This window comes from Lacerta agilis, chromosome 15 (assembly GCF_009819535.1).
Source record: "Lacerta agilis isolate rLacAgi1 chromosome 15, rLacAgi1.pri, whole genome shotgun sequence".
Lineage (NCBI taxonomy): Eukaryota > Metazoa > Chordata > Lepidosauria > Squamata > Lacertidae > Lacerta > Lacerta agilis.
Genome location: NC_046326.1, coordinates 13,363,402 through 13,382,979, shown reverse-complemented (window position 1 = coordinate 13,382,979; position 19,578 = coordinate 13,363,402). Strand labels below are relative to the sequence as shown.

The 19,578-nt window shown below is 44.0% G+C and overlaps 1 protein-coding gene across 2 annotated transcripts in view; it reads left to right on the top strand.

The window, feature by feature from the left end:
• KIRREL3 (kirre like nephrin family adhesion molecule 3) overlaps nt 1-19,578 on the top strand; it is a 761,063-nt gene that overhangs the window by 585,692 nt on the left and 155,793 nt on the right. For both annotated transcript variants that reach the window (XM_033171779.1, XM_033171780.1), the window contains 2 exons: nt 1,117-1,274; nt 10,829-10,979. In XM_033171779.1, the coding sequence (XP_033027670.1) occupies nt 1,117-1,274; nt 10,829-10,979 (309 nt within the window). The remainder of the gene's footprint in view (nt 1-1,116; nt 1,275-10,828; nt 10,980-19,578) is intronic.

Below are 19,578 nucleotides of genomic sequence, written 5' to 3'. Positions count from 1 at the left end.
TCAGTCTGGGGCTGTGAGGAACCTGGGGGGCCTTGGGCAGGGATAAGGAACTGAACTTGTCACAGCATGTGTAAGTAAATGAATAAATACTAGGAGGCAGGAATCAATCAAACTGAATAAGATTCAACTTTGTCACATGTTTACCCTTCCAGCTTAGTACAGCCCATGTAAGCTGTACTGGGAATACAGTAAGTCTAAATCACTCTTGCAATAACAGAATAAGAGGGTGCACACCTACATCACATTTCCTCTCCCTCTCCTTGTTTTGTTTTAACACGTGAAGCAAGATCCTTACAATCTTTTGGTTTTTTAAAGTAAAGAGAGTGGGTGGGGCTGAACAGGTGGGAGAAATAAGCAGCCATGTTCAGCATTTCCCATGAACTCCAAAGGGTAACCCAGCTAACCACAGAAACTTTTTTTCATATTATTTTTAAACAATAAGATAAATAAAAATAAAAATTCTGTATTCACAATCTACAATAAATCCCTCCCCCCCATGTTTTAGTTTCCACATTCGCATACCAAACTGGAATCCACACCCTGCGCAATGGAAGCTTTCCCCACAAAAGCACACGTTTCAAGTTCTGGATGATTTACTCCCGAATAAATGCACATTTTTCATTTTGACCTCAAAAATCAGGAATTGTGTGCACTAGAATAACAGCAGCACCAGACAAGAAGTATTGAGTTAGGAGAAAATTCACCCTCTGTATCACCCTTTAACCAAATGCCTTGAATGGGTGAACAAATATGTGATCAAAGCATGTTATACAATGTGCTTTAAATCCCTTTGTGTACATCTCTTTATTGGGTTACAGCAAGTTCTCCATGTATGAAGTGCCTTACTATGAAACTATAGTTCAGTGAACCCCTATTGTACAACACCGTGTTATTGTACTGTTGGCGACATGGCTGGTGCTGATGCTGCCAGAAGCAATCTTTCTTTTTCTTTTTTATGCATCCTCAGATTAGCTGATTCATTCTGCAGATCAAGTGTGGATTTCAGCATATTGTGTCATGCTTGTTCTCTTGGATTGGTATATTATGCCCTTTCTCTAATCTGGTGGGTTTTGTTTTGAAGCTCATAAATTGGACCAAGCTCTGTTTTCTTTACAGTGCCTCCAGATGATCCCATAATTATCGGAGGGCCCGTCATTAGTCTGCGAGCTGGAGATCCTCTGAATCTGACCTGCCATGCGGACAATGCTAAACCAGCAGCATCCATTATTTGGATGAGGAGAGGAGAAGTAATAAATGGAGCAACCTATTCCAAGGTAAGGGCCTGAGATTTGGAATTGGGGTCGGGGTGGGTGTCAAAGAGGACAGCTAAGACCCACCCAGGTGGTGATGACTTGGCTGACCTAGAGATGGACCTTCACAAGGAGAACTCAAGTCACATTATTAGTATTAAAAAAAAATCTTTCTACAATCTTCCATCATGTAACCCAAGGTTCCACACATAGCATTCCCAATGGGTCTTTCAACCAGGCATTGACCCAGTCTAGACCCGCTTAGCTAAGTTGTCTCAAATGCCCAAATCCTAGACTGGGAAGACTTTTTGTGGTGGGACATAGAGATATTCTCCCTGTTTCACAGCAATAGAATTCCATGTCTGCTGAGTTACAACACATCAAGAGTTTGATGCTATCAGCTGTGGATTGAATTGAGGAAGGAGTTTTTATCGCACTGTATTTGTTAATTTGCTTAACACTAGAATTCTAGGTCTGCTAAATCACAATACAGCAGGAGGTTCAGTGCTGTTTATTGATTGATTGATTGAATTGAATTGAGATCAATGATTTTTTTTCTTAAGCGTCTCACTGTATCTGTTAATTGCCAGGATATCAACTGTGAATGGCCGCAGTTTATTACATGATTATCAATGCTTGTACTTTTCTCTGTTTCATTTCCCTCTGACCTCACTGTTTACAATCCCCATTGCCACAAACCAAGTGTGTGTGTGATATACCTGTCGTTCAGGATAACACTTCATGCATCTGATGGACTGAAGTCCCCCAAAGCTTGTGCCATAATAAATGCTTCTAGATTCTGCTGCACCAAAAACAGTAAAAGTTAGCAGGGTCACCCCTCTTGAAAAAGAAAAGGGGGGAGGGGAAAGGTAGAGGATAAAACACACACACACACACATATAAAAGCCCAGCCACTGAAAAGAGGCCCTTGTGGTATTGGGGTCCTGAGCCACATAAGGCTTTATAGGTCAAAACCAACACATTGAATTGAGCCCAGAAACTAATTGGTATAGAGAGAAGGGCACTCTATACTAATCAGTATAGAGAGGGAAATTATTATTATTTTCCTAATCATCAGAAACTCCCCTTCTACTATGTATTTTGAAAAGTGCTTTGTTTCTCTGTTTGCAGAGCATTTGGACAGCTTGTAACCAAATTTAGCAACATGATTTCTGAGATCAAGGAGCATATTTTCACCCTTGTTTAGATACATAAATGGATACCATTTTGACACAAGATGGTGGACCAATACTGCACGGATTTAAACCACTAATTTCAAAACTGCAGTCATCTTTGTTTGTTTGTTTGTTTCTTAGAATTCCCGAGCAACATTGGTTATAAGGCTGCCAGTGCATTTTAATTGCAGCAATAACATTACAAGCTTTCTCAGATGGCCTGAAACTGCCTCTGCATATGGGCAGAGGTGATGGCAGGCAGCTTGGTGAAATGGATTGTGAGCGAGCACAGGAACAGAATTTTTAAAGCAAGCATTTTGACAAAATAAACATTATTCAGGGCAAAATGGTCTCCAGTGCAGGTGTGGAGGCCTTAGCTAGTCTGTGTAGCCTCCTTACGTCCCCTGCTGTGAGCTTGACACCAGGCTACAATTTCTCAAAGAGTGTTCTGTGCCCAAGTGCAGCATTTATATTAGTTTCTAAGAGTTTGTTTCTACTGAAAAGAAAATTCTTCTGCTGGAAATGCCACCAAGGTGCCTCTCAGGCAGGTGAGAAGTGCAAGAGCACAGGGAGCAAAAGAAACCACAGTGACCTCTCTGTATTTATATGCAAAAATCACTGAGATGCCCATATCACCTTCATACCTTTCAAGCACAACTTTGTCTTTGGCCATCTTGAAGTTTTTGCTATAGTCTGAGTGCAGATTTATATCCAAATATTTGGAGAAAGGCCCTAGCTTAGTGGTAGAGCATCTTCTTTGCATCCCACCTTTGAGGGCCAAGCCCTCACAAGGCAGTTTAAAAAAATAAATAACTGGGATTGAAACATTAATGTGGCAAGTATTAAAAACCACCCATTAAAACGTACCTGGCTAAAATGTAGTGAGCCAGCTGCAAAATATTTGAAAAGCTTGATGGAATAAAAAAAAAAAAAACTTCAAGTGATCTGTTTGAAACCCACAGGGGGCCAAAGGAAACTTTTGGAGGAGGGAGTTCAAAAGATGTAGGATCACAACCTGCCCTTTCCTAGGGATGGACATAGGAACATTGGAAGCTGCCTTAGATGGAGTCAGACTAAGTCAGATGGGTCCACCTAGCTCAGTGCTGCCTGCACTGATGGGCAATGGCTCTCCAGAATTCCAGCGGCCCTACCTAGAGATGCTGAGATCCTCCACATGCAAGGTGCATGCTCTGGGGTACAGCCTTTCCAAGAAAGTAGGGCTGGTAGAAACTATTTGCCACATCTGCACTGCAAGGAGGCAAAGTGAAAGGGGTTGTTCGTGGTATCTCCATAATTATGAAAGCACACTGCTTTGCCCAAAAGCTTTAGGATATGCTTTTATCTTGAGATGGCTTTTAGGGTACTGGAGTTAAGGCAGCAGAGGAGTAGGCCAGTTAATGTTATTTTTATGCCTGTTTAATTGGATTTTAATTTGTACTACATACACTTTAATGGAGCACACACACATTTTTAATATATGAATTTGTATTTTTATTTAACAAAATGATGACCTTCCCTGAGCCTATGGTATGGAATGGACAACATATTTCAATAAACTAATACCCTCTTGTACTATGTTCCTGTCTCATCCTGCACATGGATTACTTCCTGGGAAAGACAAAAGGATAACTAATTCTGACATCAATTTCCAGATGTTTCAGCTTTCATGAACAACAGATTTCAAAGCAGAAGTGAGCCAAAGAGCTGGTAGGAATGTTGCAGAATTCCAATGAAAACAGAAATAGAATCTAAAATTGCCAGTGTTGGCTTATTTGTCCCATGTTCGTCCCACAATCTGGGCCCCAATGAGCTTACAGACTGCCTGAATGCCTGATTCCTTATTCATAGAATCATAGAGTTGGAAGAGACCACAAGGGCCATCCAGTCCAACCCCCTGCCAAGCAGGAAACACTATCAAAGCATTCCTGACAGATGGCTGTCAAGCCTCTGCTTAAAGACCTCCAAAGAAGGAGACTCCACCACACTCCTTGGTAGCAAATTCCACTGTCGAACAGCTCTTACTGTCAGGAAGTTCTTCCTAATGTTTAGGTGGAATCTTCTTTCTTGTAGTTTGAATCCATTGCCCCGTGTCCGCTTCTCTGGAGCAGCAGAAAACAACCTTTCACCCTCCTCTATATGACATCCTTTGATATATTTGAACATGGCTATCATATCACCCCTTAACCTTCTCTTCTCCAGGCTAAACATACCCAGCTCCCTAAGCCGTTCCTCTTAAGGCATCGTTTCTGAGGCCTTTGACCATTTTGGTTGCCCTCTTCTGGACACGTTCCAGCTTGTCAGTATCCTTCTCAGTATTCTCCAACTCAGTTGCTGAGATCCTCTTGTCATGGTTGCTTTCAGTCCACAGTTGAGAGATATGTAATTGATCACATCCCTCCCCATTTGCAACATGTTTCTTTTGCACTAAAATGAATGGAGTGGAATAATGTAACGACAATGTAATTTATGTAAAAACAAAATAAAAAATAAAATAAAATCCTTCAGTAGCACCTTAGAGACCAACTAAGTTTGTTCTTGGTATGAGCTTTCGTGTAATTTATGTAGTTTATGTAATTTGCATAATTCATTACATAAGCTATGTAAATTGTGTAATTTTGTCACAGAGGACAGTGAGGTGCATAAAATAGTTCTTGGCAGAAGCCGAACTGAAGCAAAATGGAAACAGTGCTGCATGCTGCTAATAAAGGGCAGAAAGGAAAGCAATGCCTCCAAACATCCCTAATTGTGCAGGTCCCTTCTGCAGCAGAATGTTGCACTTGGACCTATAATCTAAGAACCCAGTTTAGGCTGTCACAAGAGTCTTGCTCAAATGACCATGTGCAATTAGGGACCCTGAATTGAGTCTCCAACCGCACAGAGAACCTACATGCATAGAACCATAGAATTGTAGAGTTGGGAGGAGCCACAAGGATCATCTAATCCAGCCTTTCTCAACCTTGGGTCCCCAGATGTTTTTGGCCTACGACTCCCATCATCCCTAGGTAGCAGGACCAATGGTCAGGGATGATGGGAGTTGTAGGCCAAAAACATCTGGGGACCGAATGTTGAGAAAGGCTGATCTAATCCAACTCCCTACAATGCAGGAATCTCTCACCAAATGTGGGGCTTGATCCCACAACCCTGGGATCAAGAGTCTCATGTTCCACCAACTGAGCTATCCAGCCTATATGCATACATTTGTGCATGTGCATATTCTGTTAGGAACATAGGAAGCTGTCTTACACTGAGTCAAAGACATAGCTCAGTACTCTCTACACTGGCTAGCAGCGGCTCTCCAGGATTTCAGACAGTGGTGTCTCCCAGCCCTACCTGGAAATACCAGGGGTTGAACCTGGGACCTTTTGTGTGCAAAGTACATAGATGCTCTGCTACTGAACCACGATCCTTTCCTAAAACCTTTTTACCTTCTGATGAATGCACAGGAATCTTGAATGAGGCCAGCAGCCATGAACGCACTCAGTGCATTTTCACAGAGCGAACAATGACTAAAGCCCAGCAACCTTATCATATTGTTAGTGAACATAGTGTGGGTTTTCAGTCTCATGATGGAGGGAGGTTGTTCGAAAAGCTGATTTGCATGTTGATCAGTTTACACTAACACTGGCCAGGGATCAAGGGCAGGAGAGGAAGGCAGAAACAAAATCCCATATCCTTCCTTTGCAAAAATAAGATGCACAAACCGTCTCTTGGATTTCAGTCCTTGGCTAGCTGCAGCATGCTCTGGTCCAGGCCGCCTCTGTTGCCTGCCTGCAGCTTCATCTGCATTAGCCAGCCTCATCCTCCAGGCCTTCTGCTTGCTATCGGAGAATCCAGCATCTGATTTGCATAAGCGGCGTGACCTTTCTCTCACCGCCATCTGATTTGCCTGCAGTATTATAGGAGGATTCTTGCTTTATTGCACCCAAATCCTAAGACATTTCATTTCTCCTGCCATCAGCAATCTCTCAGAAAATGGCCAATGGGTTGCTGGGTACCAAAGCTGCAGGAGAAGGAAGGTGGGTGTGAGATGCGGGGGTGGGGGTGGGGGGGAGTGGAAGACCACGGATTTTAAAAGCACAGCATGATGGCACTGTTTGTGCAGTGGCGATTTCAAATCCCTTCCCTGTGTTTCCTCCCTCCCCCCCCCTTCTTGTGTAATCTTGATCAACACAACAAGCACACATTTCCTCTTCCCCAAATGCCATGTGGACACAGCAGAACAATTAAGTCCACAGCTTGACCTTGTCTCCCGGAATCTCGGGCAGCAGCCGATGCTAATTAGAACGGCAAAAGGGCTGACCTCCCCCACTCCTCTGACTTGGATGGAATTAATTCCTGTCTAGCCCATTAATATGCAAGTCTATCAAGAGAAGGGTTTTTGTGTTTTTTTTCTGGTTCTGGTAGAGCGTTTTGCATTTGGATGCTCCTCTGCTCCCCGCCTCCGCTTTTTGTAGGCTTGTTCCCTCCTGGAGGAAGAATGGGATGCAGCAAGCCGTGAAAGTGAGGATGGAGAAAGAAGCCAGCATAAGACCAAAAGAACAGCTCTACCTGCACTATTTGAGCCAGTATGCCTTTCAGTACCAGTTGCTGGGAATTGCAGGGGGTGAGGAGAGTGCTGTCGCCCTCCAATTGTGCTTGCAGACATCTGGTTGGCCTCTGAATGGAGTGCTGGACTAGATGGGCCCTTGGCTTGATCCAGCAGCGCTCTTCTTATGTTTGTATGGGCAGGTGTGGCTCACACTCCCCAGGATTTGCCCCCTACTAAATTCCTCTTCCTGTAGACTTGAATATGCATCCACTTGTCATCTTGCTTAATCCTCATAAAACTGCCTTCCTATTTCAGTGCTGCATTTCCTCATTACCAAAGGCTTGGGAGGGGTGGCAACAGATTAATATTCTCTATAAATATTATAAAATGTTGCATGTCCCATTAAAAATCTATTAAAATTCAATTAAAGTCCAGTTAAATAGCTATAAGCATGATGTTAGTGAACTCCACCATCCTAAAAGCCAGCCCAGGTAGAAGCATTCCTCCTGGCTTTGGGGGAATCAGGACAGAATCAAAATGGCAGCAGGTTGGAATGGATAGCATGTGATTTGTGTAGTAGTTCCTGCCAGTGCCTGTTTAGGGGAAGGGCCTTAGCTCAGTGGTAGAGCATCTGCCTTGCATGCAGAATGTCCTGGGTTCAATCCCTGGCATCACCAGATAGTCCTGGAAGAGGCTCTCTGTAACCCTTGCCAGTTGCTGCCAGTCTGTGTAGACAATACTGAGCTAGATGGACTAACTCAGTACAAGGCTGCTTTTTATGTTCCTGTTGTATGTGCTTTCCCTCAGTCCTTTCAGGTAATGCCATGCCTGGTACATTGAGATCTATGTAGTTGCATTTACAAAGCTGCACAATGGGTGGGTCAATCCAAAAGGCGCTGAATGAAATGGGTACTGTACTATCAAAACAGAGTAAAATTCCATTGCATGGAAAGTCAGTCACTTCCAGATGGTTTAACCCAGAACTTCTCAAGAAAGCTCAAACAGGTTGGTTTTTCAGTGCCCTCAAATCATGCTCGAGCTCAAGACTTTGCTGATTATCCAGGGCAAGGAGAAACAGCCAGGAAGTACACAGTTGGGTATGTCCGTAAGGTAGAGAAAGGGAATATATTAAGATGTGTGCAAGGGCAGTTGATCAAGATTTCCTGTGAGCCACGCTTCTTAAACAAAATTAATGGTTATTAGATAGGATATTGAGATGGAGCTTCCATGCTCAGTGGCAGTATGCCTCTAAATATCAGGAGCCAGGTGAGGGCAGCTTCCCCCCAAACCATTGGTTTGTCACTGCTGGAAGCAAAATTTTGGTCAAGATCAGAGATGGTAAACACATGGCCTTCCAGATGTTGGTGGACTCCAAGTTCCATGAACCCTAGCCAAGATGCTCAGTGGTCAAGGATAATGGGAGCTGGAGTCCATCAATATCTTGAGGGCTACCAGTTCCCCATCCCTGGTTTAAATGAACTGTTAAAGGTAAAGGGACCCCTGACCATTAGGTCCAGTCATGGACGACTCTGGGGTTGCAGCGCTTGTCTCGCTTTACTGGCCAAGGGAGCCGGCGTACAGCTTCTGGGTCATGTGGCCAGCATGACTAAGCCGCTTCTGGCAAACCAGAGCAGCACATGGAAACGCCGTTTACCTTCCTGCCAGAGCGGTACCTATTTATCTACTTGCACTTTGGCATGCTTTCGAACTGCTAGGTTGGCAGGAGCAGGGACCGAACAACAGGAGCTCACCCTGTCGCGGGGATTCGAACTGCTGACCTTCTGATCGGCAAGCCCTGGGCTCTGTGGTTTAACCCACAGCTCCACCCACGTCCCAAATGAACTGTTAGGCCAGCCTTTTCCAACCTGGTGCTCTCCAGATCTTTGGGACTCCAGTTCCCATCATCCCTTGCCATTGACCATGCTGGGTGAGACTGATTGGAGGGGAAGGCTGCTTTGCTTTAATCCATCCAGGATGTTCTTATGTTCTTACTGTGGGGCAGGGGGCATATGCAGTGGCTCAGAAACAAACAAACAGAAAGCATTTTTAAAAACATTGCAGTTTTAAATTGTTAAACCATTGTTTTAAAATTATAAAAAAATTGACTTTATTTGTTAAGTTGCTATAAGAGTTCTTCTTTTGTACAAAGTGACTTGCAACTTTAATAAATAAATTAACACACACAAAAAATCCTTCCAGTAGCACCTTAGAGACCAACTAAGTTTGTTCTTGGTATGAGCTTTCGTGTGCATGCACACTTCTTCAGATACACTGAAACAGAAGTCACCAGACCCTTATATATAGTGAGAGAGTGGGGAGGGGTATTACTCAGAAGGGTGAACCTTCCTGGTGAAGGGCAAATAAAAATATAAAAATAAAAATTGCTGCTGTTGTCATTTTGCACATGCCCAGAAACACTCACTTCTCCAGCCAAACTGCATGTGTCCACAGAGAAGCATGTCTGTCGCAATCAAACTTCTCAGAGGCAGGGGTAGCCAGTGTGAGCCTCTCCGGATGTTACAATGCTCCCAGCCCCCATTTGGGGATGATGGGAGTTGTAGTCCAAACCTTCTAGAGGGCACCACAATGGCTGCTGTCTCCCTGGGGCCTTACCAAGCCCTGCAGGGTCCCATAGTCAGAGGCGGATTTAGGGAAGTGCAACCAGTTTGGTCGCACTGGGCACTGAGCCTCCAGGGCTGCACAGGGGACACAGCAACTATGACTTAGAAGCGGGAGAAGGCACCGAATTTTGGCGTTGCATGGGGCACCACTGAAATTTGAGACCCCAAGGTCCGCCACTGTCTGCTTAGCATGGGATCAGAATAGCTTTATGAAAGGCCCAGGCAGGTGAGCATTACCACCTGCACTTGGGCACCTGTCTGGGCTGAGTATATCTCAATTCCCAGAGCCCGGTGTAGCTACCAGGAAGCCAAGTGAAAGATTCAGATCAAATCTGACAGCAGATTAATTCTGTGCCAAGCCGTGTTCCTGCTCCTCTCATAAAGCATTACAGGGAAGGCAAGGCTTTAGAATTCCAGCTCCCCAGCGAGCACACCTGGGCAACCTCTGGTATTTGGAAGTGTGAAGGGTTGGCTCTGGAGCACCACAGACACGGGTGCCCTCTTGATAGGCATGCAGAAGCACCTTCAGTGTGGTGTGCTAATGAGCTTTTAAATATTCTGTTTTATTCATATGCCTGGCCTGTCTGACTAGACAGGATTAAACGTGCTGACTGAAAGAGCACATTGGAATAAGTGACAAACATCCGAAATTCATGCAAGGTGGCAGGTCTGGCTCCAGAGGATGGCATTTTTAAAAATGTTATTTTCTTAAATATAGGCCTATGCATTTTTTAAAATGCACATGTGTTTTTGTAAACATGACTTGGTTGGAGAAGGGCACCTCAAAATTTGGAGTGGTGCAGATTTTGAAGGATGCCTGTGGTTTGGTTCGTATATTGTTGCAGAAACTGCTTATTAAGTAGGTTACAGGTAGACTTTGGAACTGCCAAGGGAGGTTTGTCTACCCCCCCCACCCCCCAGATCTGATGGCATTCCAAGACACATTTGGCATGTTGAGCTCTCACTTTTAATCTCCTTGTCTTGGTAATTGAAATGTTTTATCTGCTCCCTTTTGTCTCTTTTATAGTTAGCTAGTTGTGTGCATGTGTATTTTATTGTTGGGTTTGACAGTGTTCTGTTTGTTAGCTGCCTTCGGCATTTATTTTAATGAAAATGCAAGGAAATAGTCTTTCAATCAATAGGTGCAGTTCCAAAGCCAAAGGCTGGTCCTGTTCCAAAACTTGCAACACGTTGCTGTAGATCGGTCATCTCTTCCCCAAAGTGGTAACTGTTAACTTTTCTTTTCTTCTGCAGACAGTGCTTCGTGACGGCAAGAGAGAGAGCATTATGAGCACACTCTTTGTCTCCCCATCCGACATTGAGAACGGCCAGACCATCGTCTGCCGAGCCACCAACAAGGCCATTCCCAATGGAAAGGAGACCTCTGTCACCATTGACATTCAACGTGAGTATCACAGAACTGTAAGTTGTAAGGGACCCCAGAGAGACATCTACTCCAACCCCCTGCAATTCAGGAATCCTGCCCACAGCTATCCCTGGGTGGGCTTGAACCACCAACCTTCTGGTTAACAGCCAGCTGCACTGACCCATTGCACCACCTGAGGGTAGGTTAACCCTTTGCAGTCATCCTTTGCCATTTTATCTGGAAGACCCTTTCCTGCTGGGATGCATTCTGCAACCTGCATCTGCAACCTCATTTTACAGAATCTGTTGCCCCACCACTCTGAAAACAACATAGAAGTAATCAATTTATTTCTTTGAGGGTGAAAAACAAGCCAAGACTAAGAACAATGAAAGATATTGCTGCCTTGGGGTATGCTGTTGCACTGGTTGAAAAAAAAATCCCTTCCTATAAGGAAGAGGTCACCTGGCACAGGGCTAGTGCCCAGCAGCCATTTCTGATATTTCACATCACTCTTAAGTTTGTATTGAATTGTATTACCTTCCTGTGCACTCTGAGGCTTGTTGCGGGTGGGGGGGGGGAGAAGATTCCCATTGGTAGCTTTTTTCTGACCCTCCTTGTTGTGTGGCAAAATAATTTTCATCTGGCTCACAGCTTACATCCACATGCACAGTAATCCTGATGAAAATCACTGCCCTCTCCCTCCACCCTCCAGTATCATTAGGGGGGGGGAATCTAAGAGGTAGATAGTATAAATAGACCAATTTGTGATTGCCTTGATGGAAAATAAAGGCAGATTTCTGCAGTGGAGGCTGGCCCATTATGGTAAATGAGGTAGTGCCCCATGGACCTCCATCTGCTCTTACTCAGCCCCCTGCTGCCCTCTTACTTCCATCCAGTCCAGGAGGTGGCACTGAGTGTCAGCTTCCTCCTCTTAAGTCCCAGTGATGTCCTTGTAGCACTCAGTAGGAAGGAGAAAGGGCTCTGTCTGCCATCGGATTTAGCTCCACATACTGTTGCCCTTCCTGTCTTCTGCCCCACCTGTGCTAAAGGGAATCAGTTGCCCCTGGATTTCTGTCTAGTGTGAGATCTTTCCCTTGTAAACATGAATGGTGTGCATAAGAACAAGTTTTCCATACATACCACTGTATCATGTAACACACAAGCCAAAGCCTCAATGTTGCTGTGGACATCCATGGCCACACAGAATGGAATGTGTCAATGAATGACTTATAAGAGTTATCAATGGAGCACATAGGACCTTGGAAAAAAGATAAGTGGTTTATGTTTGTTTTGATCAAAGAAGTGAAGGTGTTGTATGCATAGAGATGACCTAAAGAAATTTCCTTAGCGGCAACATTTGGAATGTATTTATTAGTGAGGCAGTCTTCCACTGGTCAAGGCCAGAGAGATATGTTCACAGTAGTCATCGAAATGCAAGACAGTCATAGTCTCAATGATTCAGCTCTCTGAATGAGTAGCAGTTATTGCCAGATGAATTGACAAGATTCAGAAGCAGCCGGAAAATGAAGGTCTGGAGAGAGAAGTGAAGGGCAAAGGTGAAGATGTGATGCTGAGTTTACAAATCTTGATGGCGTTGTTGTCTGTTGTGATTGAAGTGAGGAAAACTTATGGAAAGGGTTTAAGAGTGTTATTTGGCTAGAATGAGCTTAAATTGCTGACAGGATGTCGCCTGTCAACTGTTCAGAGAGAAAAAAAGCACAATAGCTTCTTAGTGCTGTTAGTAGGAAACCAGTCCAGAACAAGAGAAGCAAAGCTGGGGATTATGTGTGGGGAAGTCCTAGATGTATTACTGAATGTAAAGCTGTGAATGAGAAGGTGGGGAGGAATTTAAAAAAGACGATCAAGGGCATCCCCAGTGGTGATGATCTGTGGAAGGCAATTGAATTGTGAGAAAATATTTAAGCTATTTCTTAGATCCTGATTTAAATCTCTATTGTAGGCATATAAGGCTCAAACAATGAACACAGGAACATTTGAAACATAGGAAGTTCTCATATACAGAGTCAGACGATTGGCCATGGAATCATAGAATTGTAGAGTTGGAAGGGATAACAAGGGTCATCTAGTCCAATCCCCTGCAATGCAGGAGAATCCATTTAACTCGGTTAAATGCCTGGAGGCAGTGACTCTCCAGGATTTCAGGCAGGGATCTCTCCCAGGTAATATCATCAAATGGCCTTCAACTATTGTACTGCAACCCTTTCACAGTTATTAATTTTTTGACATTTATATACTTTCCAATTAGCCATGTCCTCTGGGTAGTCTCACAAATTTAAAACTGGTAAAATAAAATAAAAAATACAATCAAACCTTTAAAAAGATACCAAAAAAACCCATGGCAGCACAAATGTCAAGATAAAGCCAGAATAAAACCATCACAAAACTGCATAAGATAAACACAAATAATAAAAATCAGCACTAAAGCTAACACAGCATTAAAATTAACAAAATAGTTATAAGAACTATAATGAACTATACCTTTGTTACATATATATATATATATATATTAAAGGTCATTTTACATTACATTACATTGATGTCAAGTAACCTTCTCTGGGGAGAACATTCTGTGACTGGGAGGCCACCACAATAAAAACCTCTTTCTGTAATAGCCACCCACTTTACCTCATTAGGCAGGAGAACCTGGACAGCGGCCTCCAGTGAAGATCTCAGGGTCTCGACAGGTTATATTAAGGAAGGGAGTAAAATCCCACAATTGCAACCAAGAGGCTGGGTCTCTTCAGCCTGCGCCTAGAATTGGATAGCCTAAGAAATAACAAACCACTGCTTTTGTGTTTCCATATTAACAGGAGGTATGTATAGCTCCTCCAAACAAACAGATGTTCACTGCTAATGTGCATTTTGGTCCTCAGTTTGCCACATTGTGAAGATATTGTTAGAAAGCAGCCATTCTCTTGCTGCTATGTCCTCCACGGTCTTGTTAAGCTTTCCAGCACATTGTGCTGAATGCATTTTTAATCAATCCAGACTGGCTCCAATAGCAGCCACATTTGTGCAAAGTCTACTGATTCATTTGTTAAAGCCTTTCTTTCTTTCTTAAGAGGCAGCATAAGAAATTCCATAAGATATACATCTGCCTTCCTTCCATCTTTTCTTTTCTTTTTCCTTTTTTGGTATTTGCTGCTGTCAAATTGGGCCTGGCCTTCCCCTCCTCTCCCTCCCCTCCCCCAGCCCATCATCAGCCGCATTCGTAAATTCCTGCATCTGTATTTGCCATCAATTTGCAATTGCAGGGCATTCAATATTAGCATGCCAGCTGCTTTCCTGGTTCCAATTAAAAACAGTCTGAGCAAACTCGAGTGCAGCAGAAAATTCACCACTTAAAACTTCCAACCATTCCACTGCAAGATTAACAGGCTCTCAGGTTGTTCCTTAGCATGTCCTGACAGAACTGGCAAGATGAAATGAGATAATGGTATGGGTTATTTCGCAGCCAGCAAACAGTTACAACAGCTTCAAACGCAGGGAGAAAACAACAACACAGAACTTGAGGCATCATTATGGCGTGCTGTACAGTATAAGGCCAGCAACGTGAGCTGAATCCCCAAAGGCAGCAGAAACCAATTCAGAAAGGGGAGATTCAATAAAAGACCAATTTTTACTCCAAACCATTAGGTAGACCACGCTGCGAAAGAAATAATAATATCCCATCCAGCTATTAAAAGAATTTTGCTTTTAATGGCCTCTAATGGGCTTATCAGTTTAGCAGCAGTGGCTGGTTGATGGAGAGGGGTATAATAATAAAGGGATGAATTCTGCAGCAGCAAGAGGTTCGAGATAGCAGACGTCAACCCCTAGGTGGGAGCTTTGTGGTTTCCTTCAGCACCATGGACAGGGATGAACTGATTTTTCTCTTGGTCTCTGCTCACATGTATGGTGGGTACGATAGAGAGCCTTGAAAACAGGCAAGGGCTGCTAATGGGCTCACAACCACGATCCACTTGCATGGAGTTGCTGTTTGTGAGAACCTATGGCTCCATGTCGGGGTGGGGGAGGCTACGCATATGTCCGCTACAGTTCGTGCAACTTTGGCAACCTCGAAGTTTCAAGGTCCCCACTTGCAATTCCCTCTGTTCCCCACCTCTAATTGGAAGTGGCATGTAAGTCTCTGCTGACAGCCCTGACCTGGCAGCTGCCCTCCCATTGTGAAAGGAGAGCAGGCCTCAGAGGGAATATGAATAAAAAGTAGCATTTCACATCTTTGGTGGGACTAGCTGAGAAGCAGAACTGCCCAGGCCAAAAGCACCACGTTAAAAATAAAAATAAAAATTAACCCTCATGTGCTACTTATGAGCTGGCAGTGCATCCCTGAATACAGAATGGAAAGTTTCCTTTCTGGGGCATATTTCAATTTTGAAGTGAAAGCAGCATTAGGGGTGTGTGTGGCGGTAGGGGGAAGGAGTCACTTTAGAATCCACTTTAGGTCTTTAGCAGCAGCCCAGTTTGGTCCAGTTCTTCAAATTGTCCTCTCACTTTGGTTAAGATCCAAAGCAGAGTCCTGCTTCAGAATAGCTGAAAACATCATGTTTCCCCGTTGACGATATTGTGGAAATGACACTTTGATTGAGATTTATTTACAGGTGGGTAGCCGTGTTGGTCTGCCATAGTCAAAACAAAATCGAAAATTCTTTCTAGTAGCACCTTAGAGACCAACTGAGTTTGTTCCTGGTATGAGCTTTCGTGTGCATGCACACTTCTTCAGATACGAGTGCATGCACACGAAAGCTCATACCAGGAACAAACTCAGTTGGTCTCTAAGGTGCTACTAGAAAGAATTTTCGATTTTGTTTTGAGATTTATTTGTTTGTTTATTTGTTCATTCAATTAATGTCTCCCTTCTCAAACTGATTTCACAATGCATTATATATACATGAATTTCATATATAAATAAAGTTGCATAGCCGGTACAAGCACTGACTAGGATAATAAATGGGGAGGTGGGGGACAACTCCACTTGGAAGACTTGTTCAAAGAGGAAAGTCTTCAGCAGGTGCCAAAAGGACAAGAGACGCAGCACCTGTAGCAGGAGGGAGTTCCAAAGGGGAATTGAAGGGCCAGTTCATACTTCACACAAGCTAGTAGTTGTGCCTGTATGTGCAATATTTGTAATGGAGTGAAAACATTTTTCAGCCCAGCCTCACAAACAACTTCCCAGGGGTCACATGCTAAGGGCGATCATTGCCAGAGGCAAAAAATGGGCAACTATTCTCATCCTCTCCATCCCATCTTCTGCCTGCTTGGCAAATTCTCTTATATGGAGAGCCTGAGAGAAAGGATACCAACTTTCACCTGATTGTCCTTTTCAAAGAGAAAGCAAAGCTTTGGGAACAGCCTGCTTCACAACACCACACCCACACCATACATTCAAAGCACATTTAAAGCATATGTGACTTGCCCCAAAGAATCCTGGGAACTGTCATTTACCTCCCGCAGAGCCGCAGTTGCCAGCACCTTTAGCAAACTACTCTTCCAAGGATTGTTGTGGGCAAGTCACCTGCTTTCAATGTATGGAGTGGATGTGAACTCAGAGCACCTCCCAGAAGACCCATTTTGTTTCAGACAGCAGCCAGAAAGTTACCAAAGCACATCAGTTCAGTATTTTGGCTTTGTCTAAAGCAGATGCATATCTTTAAGTGGCACAACTGGATGAAAAACAGTGCCACATTTTTAAAAAAAAACGTGGGCAAAGTCTCTTCCTAAGCCAAAAGCGGCCCACTAGATGCCAGCCACTTCTGATCTGGCAGGGACTCTATCCTGACTTGAAAGGGGATGGTTCCTCAGAAACACTGCCCATGACATTAGGGCCATGAAGCTCTCTAATTCTTAAGCAGCTTGGTCCAACTGGCTGATGCTTAAGAAGTTGGCCTTTGCTGTTTGGGCCAAGTGAGGAAGCTGCAGTGTGCACATTCCAGCTTCCACTGCGTGCGTAACATCAAACCTTGGTGGTCTCTGCTTTTAAGATTAAAGGAGTAAGAAATGAATTCGTTTTGTGAATCAATTGCTCCATAAATGACTTGGCAAAAATAAGGTTTCTGCTGCTTAAAAGGCAATCAGAAATATCTGCACCTGGCAACAAGGGTCCCTCACTTTAGGATCCCTCTAGTTAGATAAATTCAGCGAAACCTCGTGTTTTTATGATAAGGGGGGGGGGGAAATCCTGGTTAAGATGAACCACTGGTGCTCAAGCAGAAGGTAGTGAGAAACAGCCCTAAGCTGTCACTAAACTGCAGAGTCAATCCAGCTCTCCACCCCACACCCCTAAAAAGAGACCCGGGGTTTATAAGAAAAAAAAGAGAGACTAAGCAACTCCAGTTGGAACATCTGTTCAAAGTGATTTCCGTTCCACCAACCACATCAAAGCAGGCCTCCTGTGAGTTATGTGCCGAACATCACAAGTGGGATTAAAATCATGTTTAATAGTTTGATATGCCATAAACTATTTATACTGCCAGAACCCAGTGGCTGTATGGAAATTCACATCCTGCATGCCAGGAAGGAGCAGAGTGAGGTTATTCCTGACTCTTCCGCCAGCATTCACAGCTTTCTCATGCTACACTAACACTCCTGAGTTTGCATTAGCAACTTTGGCTTGTTTCCAAAAAGCAAGGGGGGGTGTGTGTTCAAGGCCTGTTGGTGAGTTGCAGATGTGCATGAAGGTGGTGGGGGAGGCTTGAGGTGGAAATGGGAGTTCAAGAAGGCGAGCCAGGTTTTGTAAGAATATGTATCAGGTAACTTTTGAAATCTTGCCATTTGCTGGATTTTTAGCCATCAGGGCCACTGCAAGACCACTCCTGCCCTGCAGAGGATTCATTAGGCAGCTAGTAGACCTGTTTTCAACCTACGCCCTAGGCTTGATGGACACTTTTTTGGCTTTGTGGGACTAAGATAGCAGTTAAGAGAGGTAGTCTTTCTGTTCAGAGAATGTAAATACGGCTAACAGTAGCAGGATGAAACAAGCATAATAAAACCATTTAACATACATCCAAAATCAGAACAAAATGCAAAAGGAACAGCCAAGAGCAAAAGTTTTAAAATGGCAGCAGTAGCACATGGTTTCATCTACCCCAATCAGAGGAGCAGGCCACAAAATAAATTCTTGTGTCCTGTGAGCCCGAAGAACTCATCCAGTGTGGGGTGGATATATCAGCTCTGTCCATTGCAGAGGAAATCAGATTGGCTGTGGTAATGAGTATTTTACAGTGCAATTCAAACCAAGATCTGCTAGTATGAGGAAGCTTGGAATACAGGGATATTGGGCTAAACTGAAGTCTCTCATCCCTGCTCAGCTGGGACTCAGCCAGCTCAGCCAAAGCCAGCTGAACTGACACTGGGGTAAGTCTCCCAAAGTGGAGTGGCGAGTGTGGTTGGGGCGTGATGGGGTAGTAGGGGAGACTTGCCCTCATCCCAGTCTCCATTCAGTTCTGTCAGGTGACCCTCTGCCAGGTTCAGGCTAGCTCAGCCAGCTCCTGAACAGAGTCTGAAATAGAGGCAAATTACACCTGAATAATTTTCCCATGGCATACATTATGCTGGCATCCTGTAGTTTTGATTGCTCTGCCAGTCACATCAAGACTGGATTGCTGAAATGTGCTCTATGTGGGGTTATCTTTGAAACTCCAGGTGGTCTAGAACAGGGTTTCCCAAACTTGGGTCTCCAGCAGCTTTTGGACCACAATTCCCATCATCCCTGACCACTGTTCCTGCTAGCTAGGGATGTTGGGAGTTGTAGTCCAAAAACAGCTCCAAGCTTGGAAAACCCTGGTCTAGAATGCAAGAGCAAGGATGTTAGTGAGGGTGGGCTGATTGCCACTTCGTTTACAAAGTCCAATGTGTGGGTGACCTTTAAAGCATACCAACTTCCAACCAGTTCAGAGGGAAAGGCCTGTCCCTGTGTCCCACCTAAGGTTTCCATGCATGGTTAATAATAATATAATAAGAATTTATTATTTGTACCCCGCCCATCTGGCTGAGTTTCCCCAGCCACTCTGGGCGGCTCCCAATCGAGTGTTAAAAACAATGCAGTTGTGACATGAGACAGTGCCTTCTCAGTGGCTATAATGTAGAACAACTTGCCTCCTCTTGGGTTGTCTTCTGCCAACTAATGAAGACGTTATTTCAACAGACTTTGGCCATGACACACAGATTATGATTTTATTTCAAAATTGCATTTTAGCTGCTGCGCCTGACTCAGTTATGCTTTGTACTGGTAGCATTGCTTTTTAATGAGTCTGCACCAGATTCAACTAAGTTGTTGCAGAAGCAGAAGCTAGCACAATGAGTCCTGCTAACCCAATGGCACTTTACTCTCCTCCCCCCCCCCCCACGTGACTCTCACCTCCTCCCCAAATCTGCCTTGGGGGGTTTGGAGAACCCACAGAACAGGGCATGGGGGAGGAGAAGGGAAAGCATTTTGTCAGGTAAGCAGAAATGCTTGCACTCACAGATCACTTTAGTGCACAGTTGAATTCCACCCATTGTTATTTTACTCACCGTAATCTCCCCTGAGTAATGCATATGCATTAGAAGGGCAGGATTTTATTTTATTTTTAAGTTTATAACATAAATACATCAAAAGAGGAGGTTGTCTACTGGATCT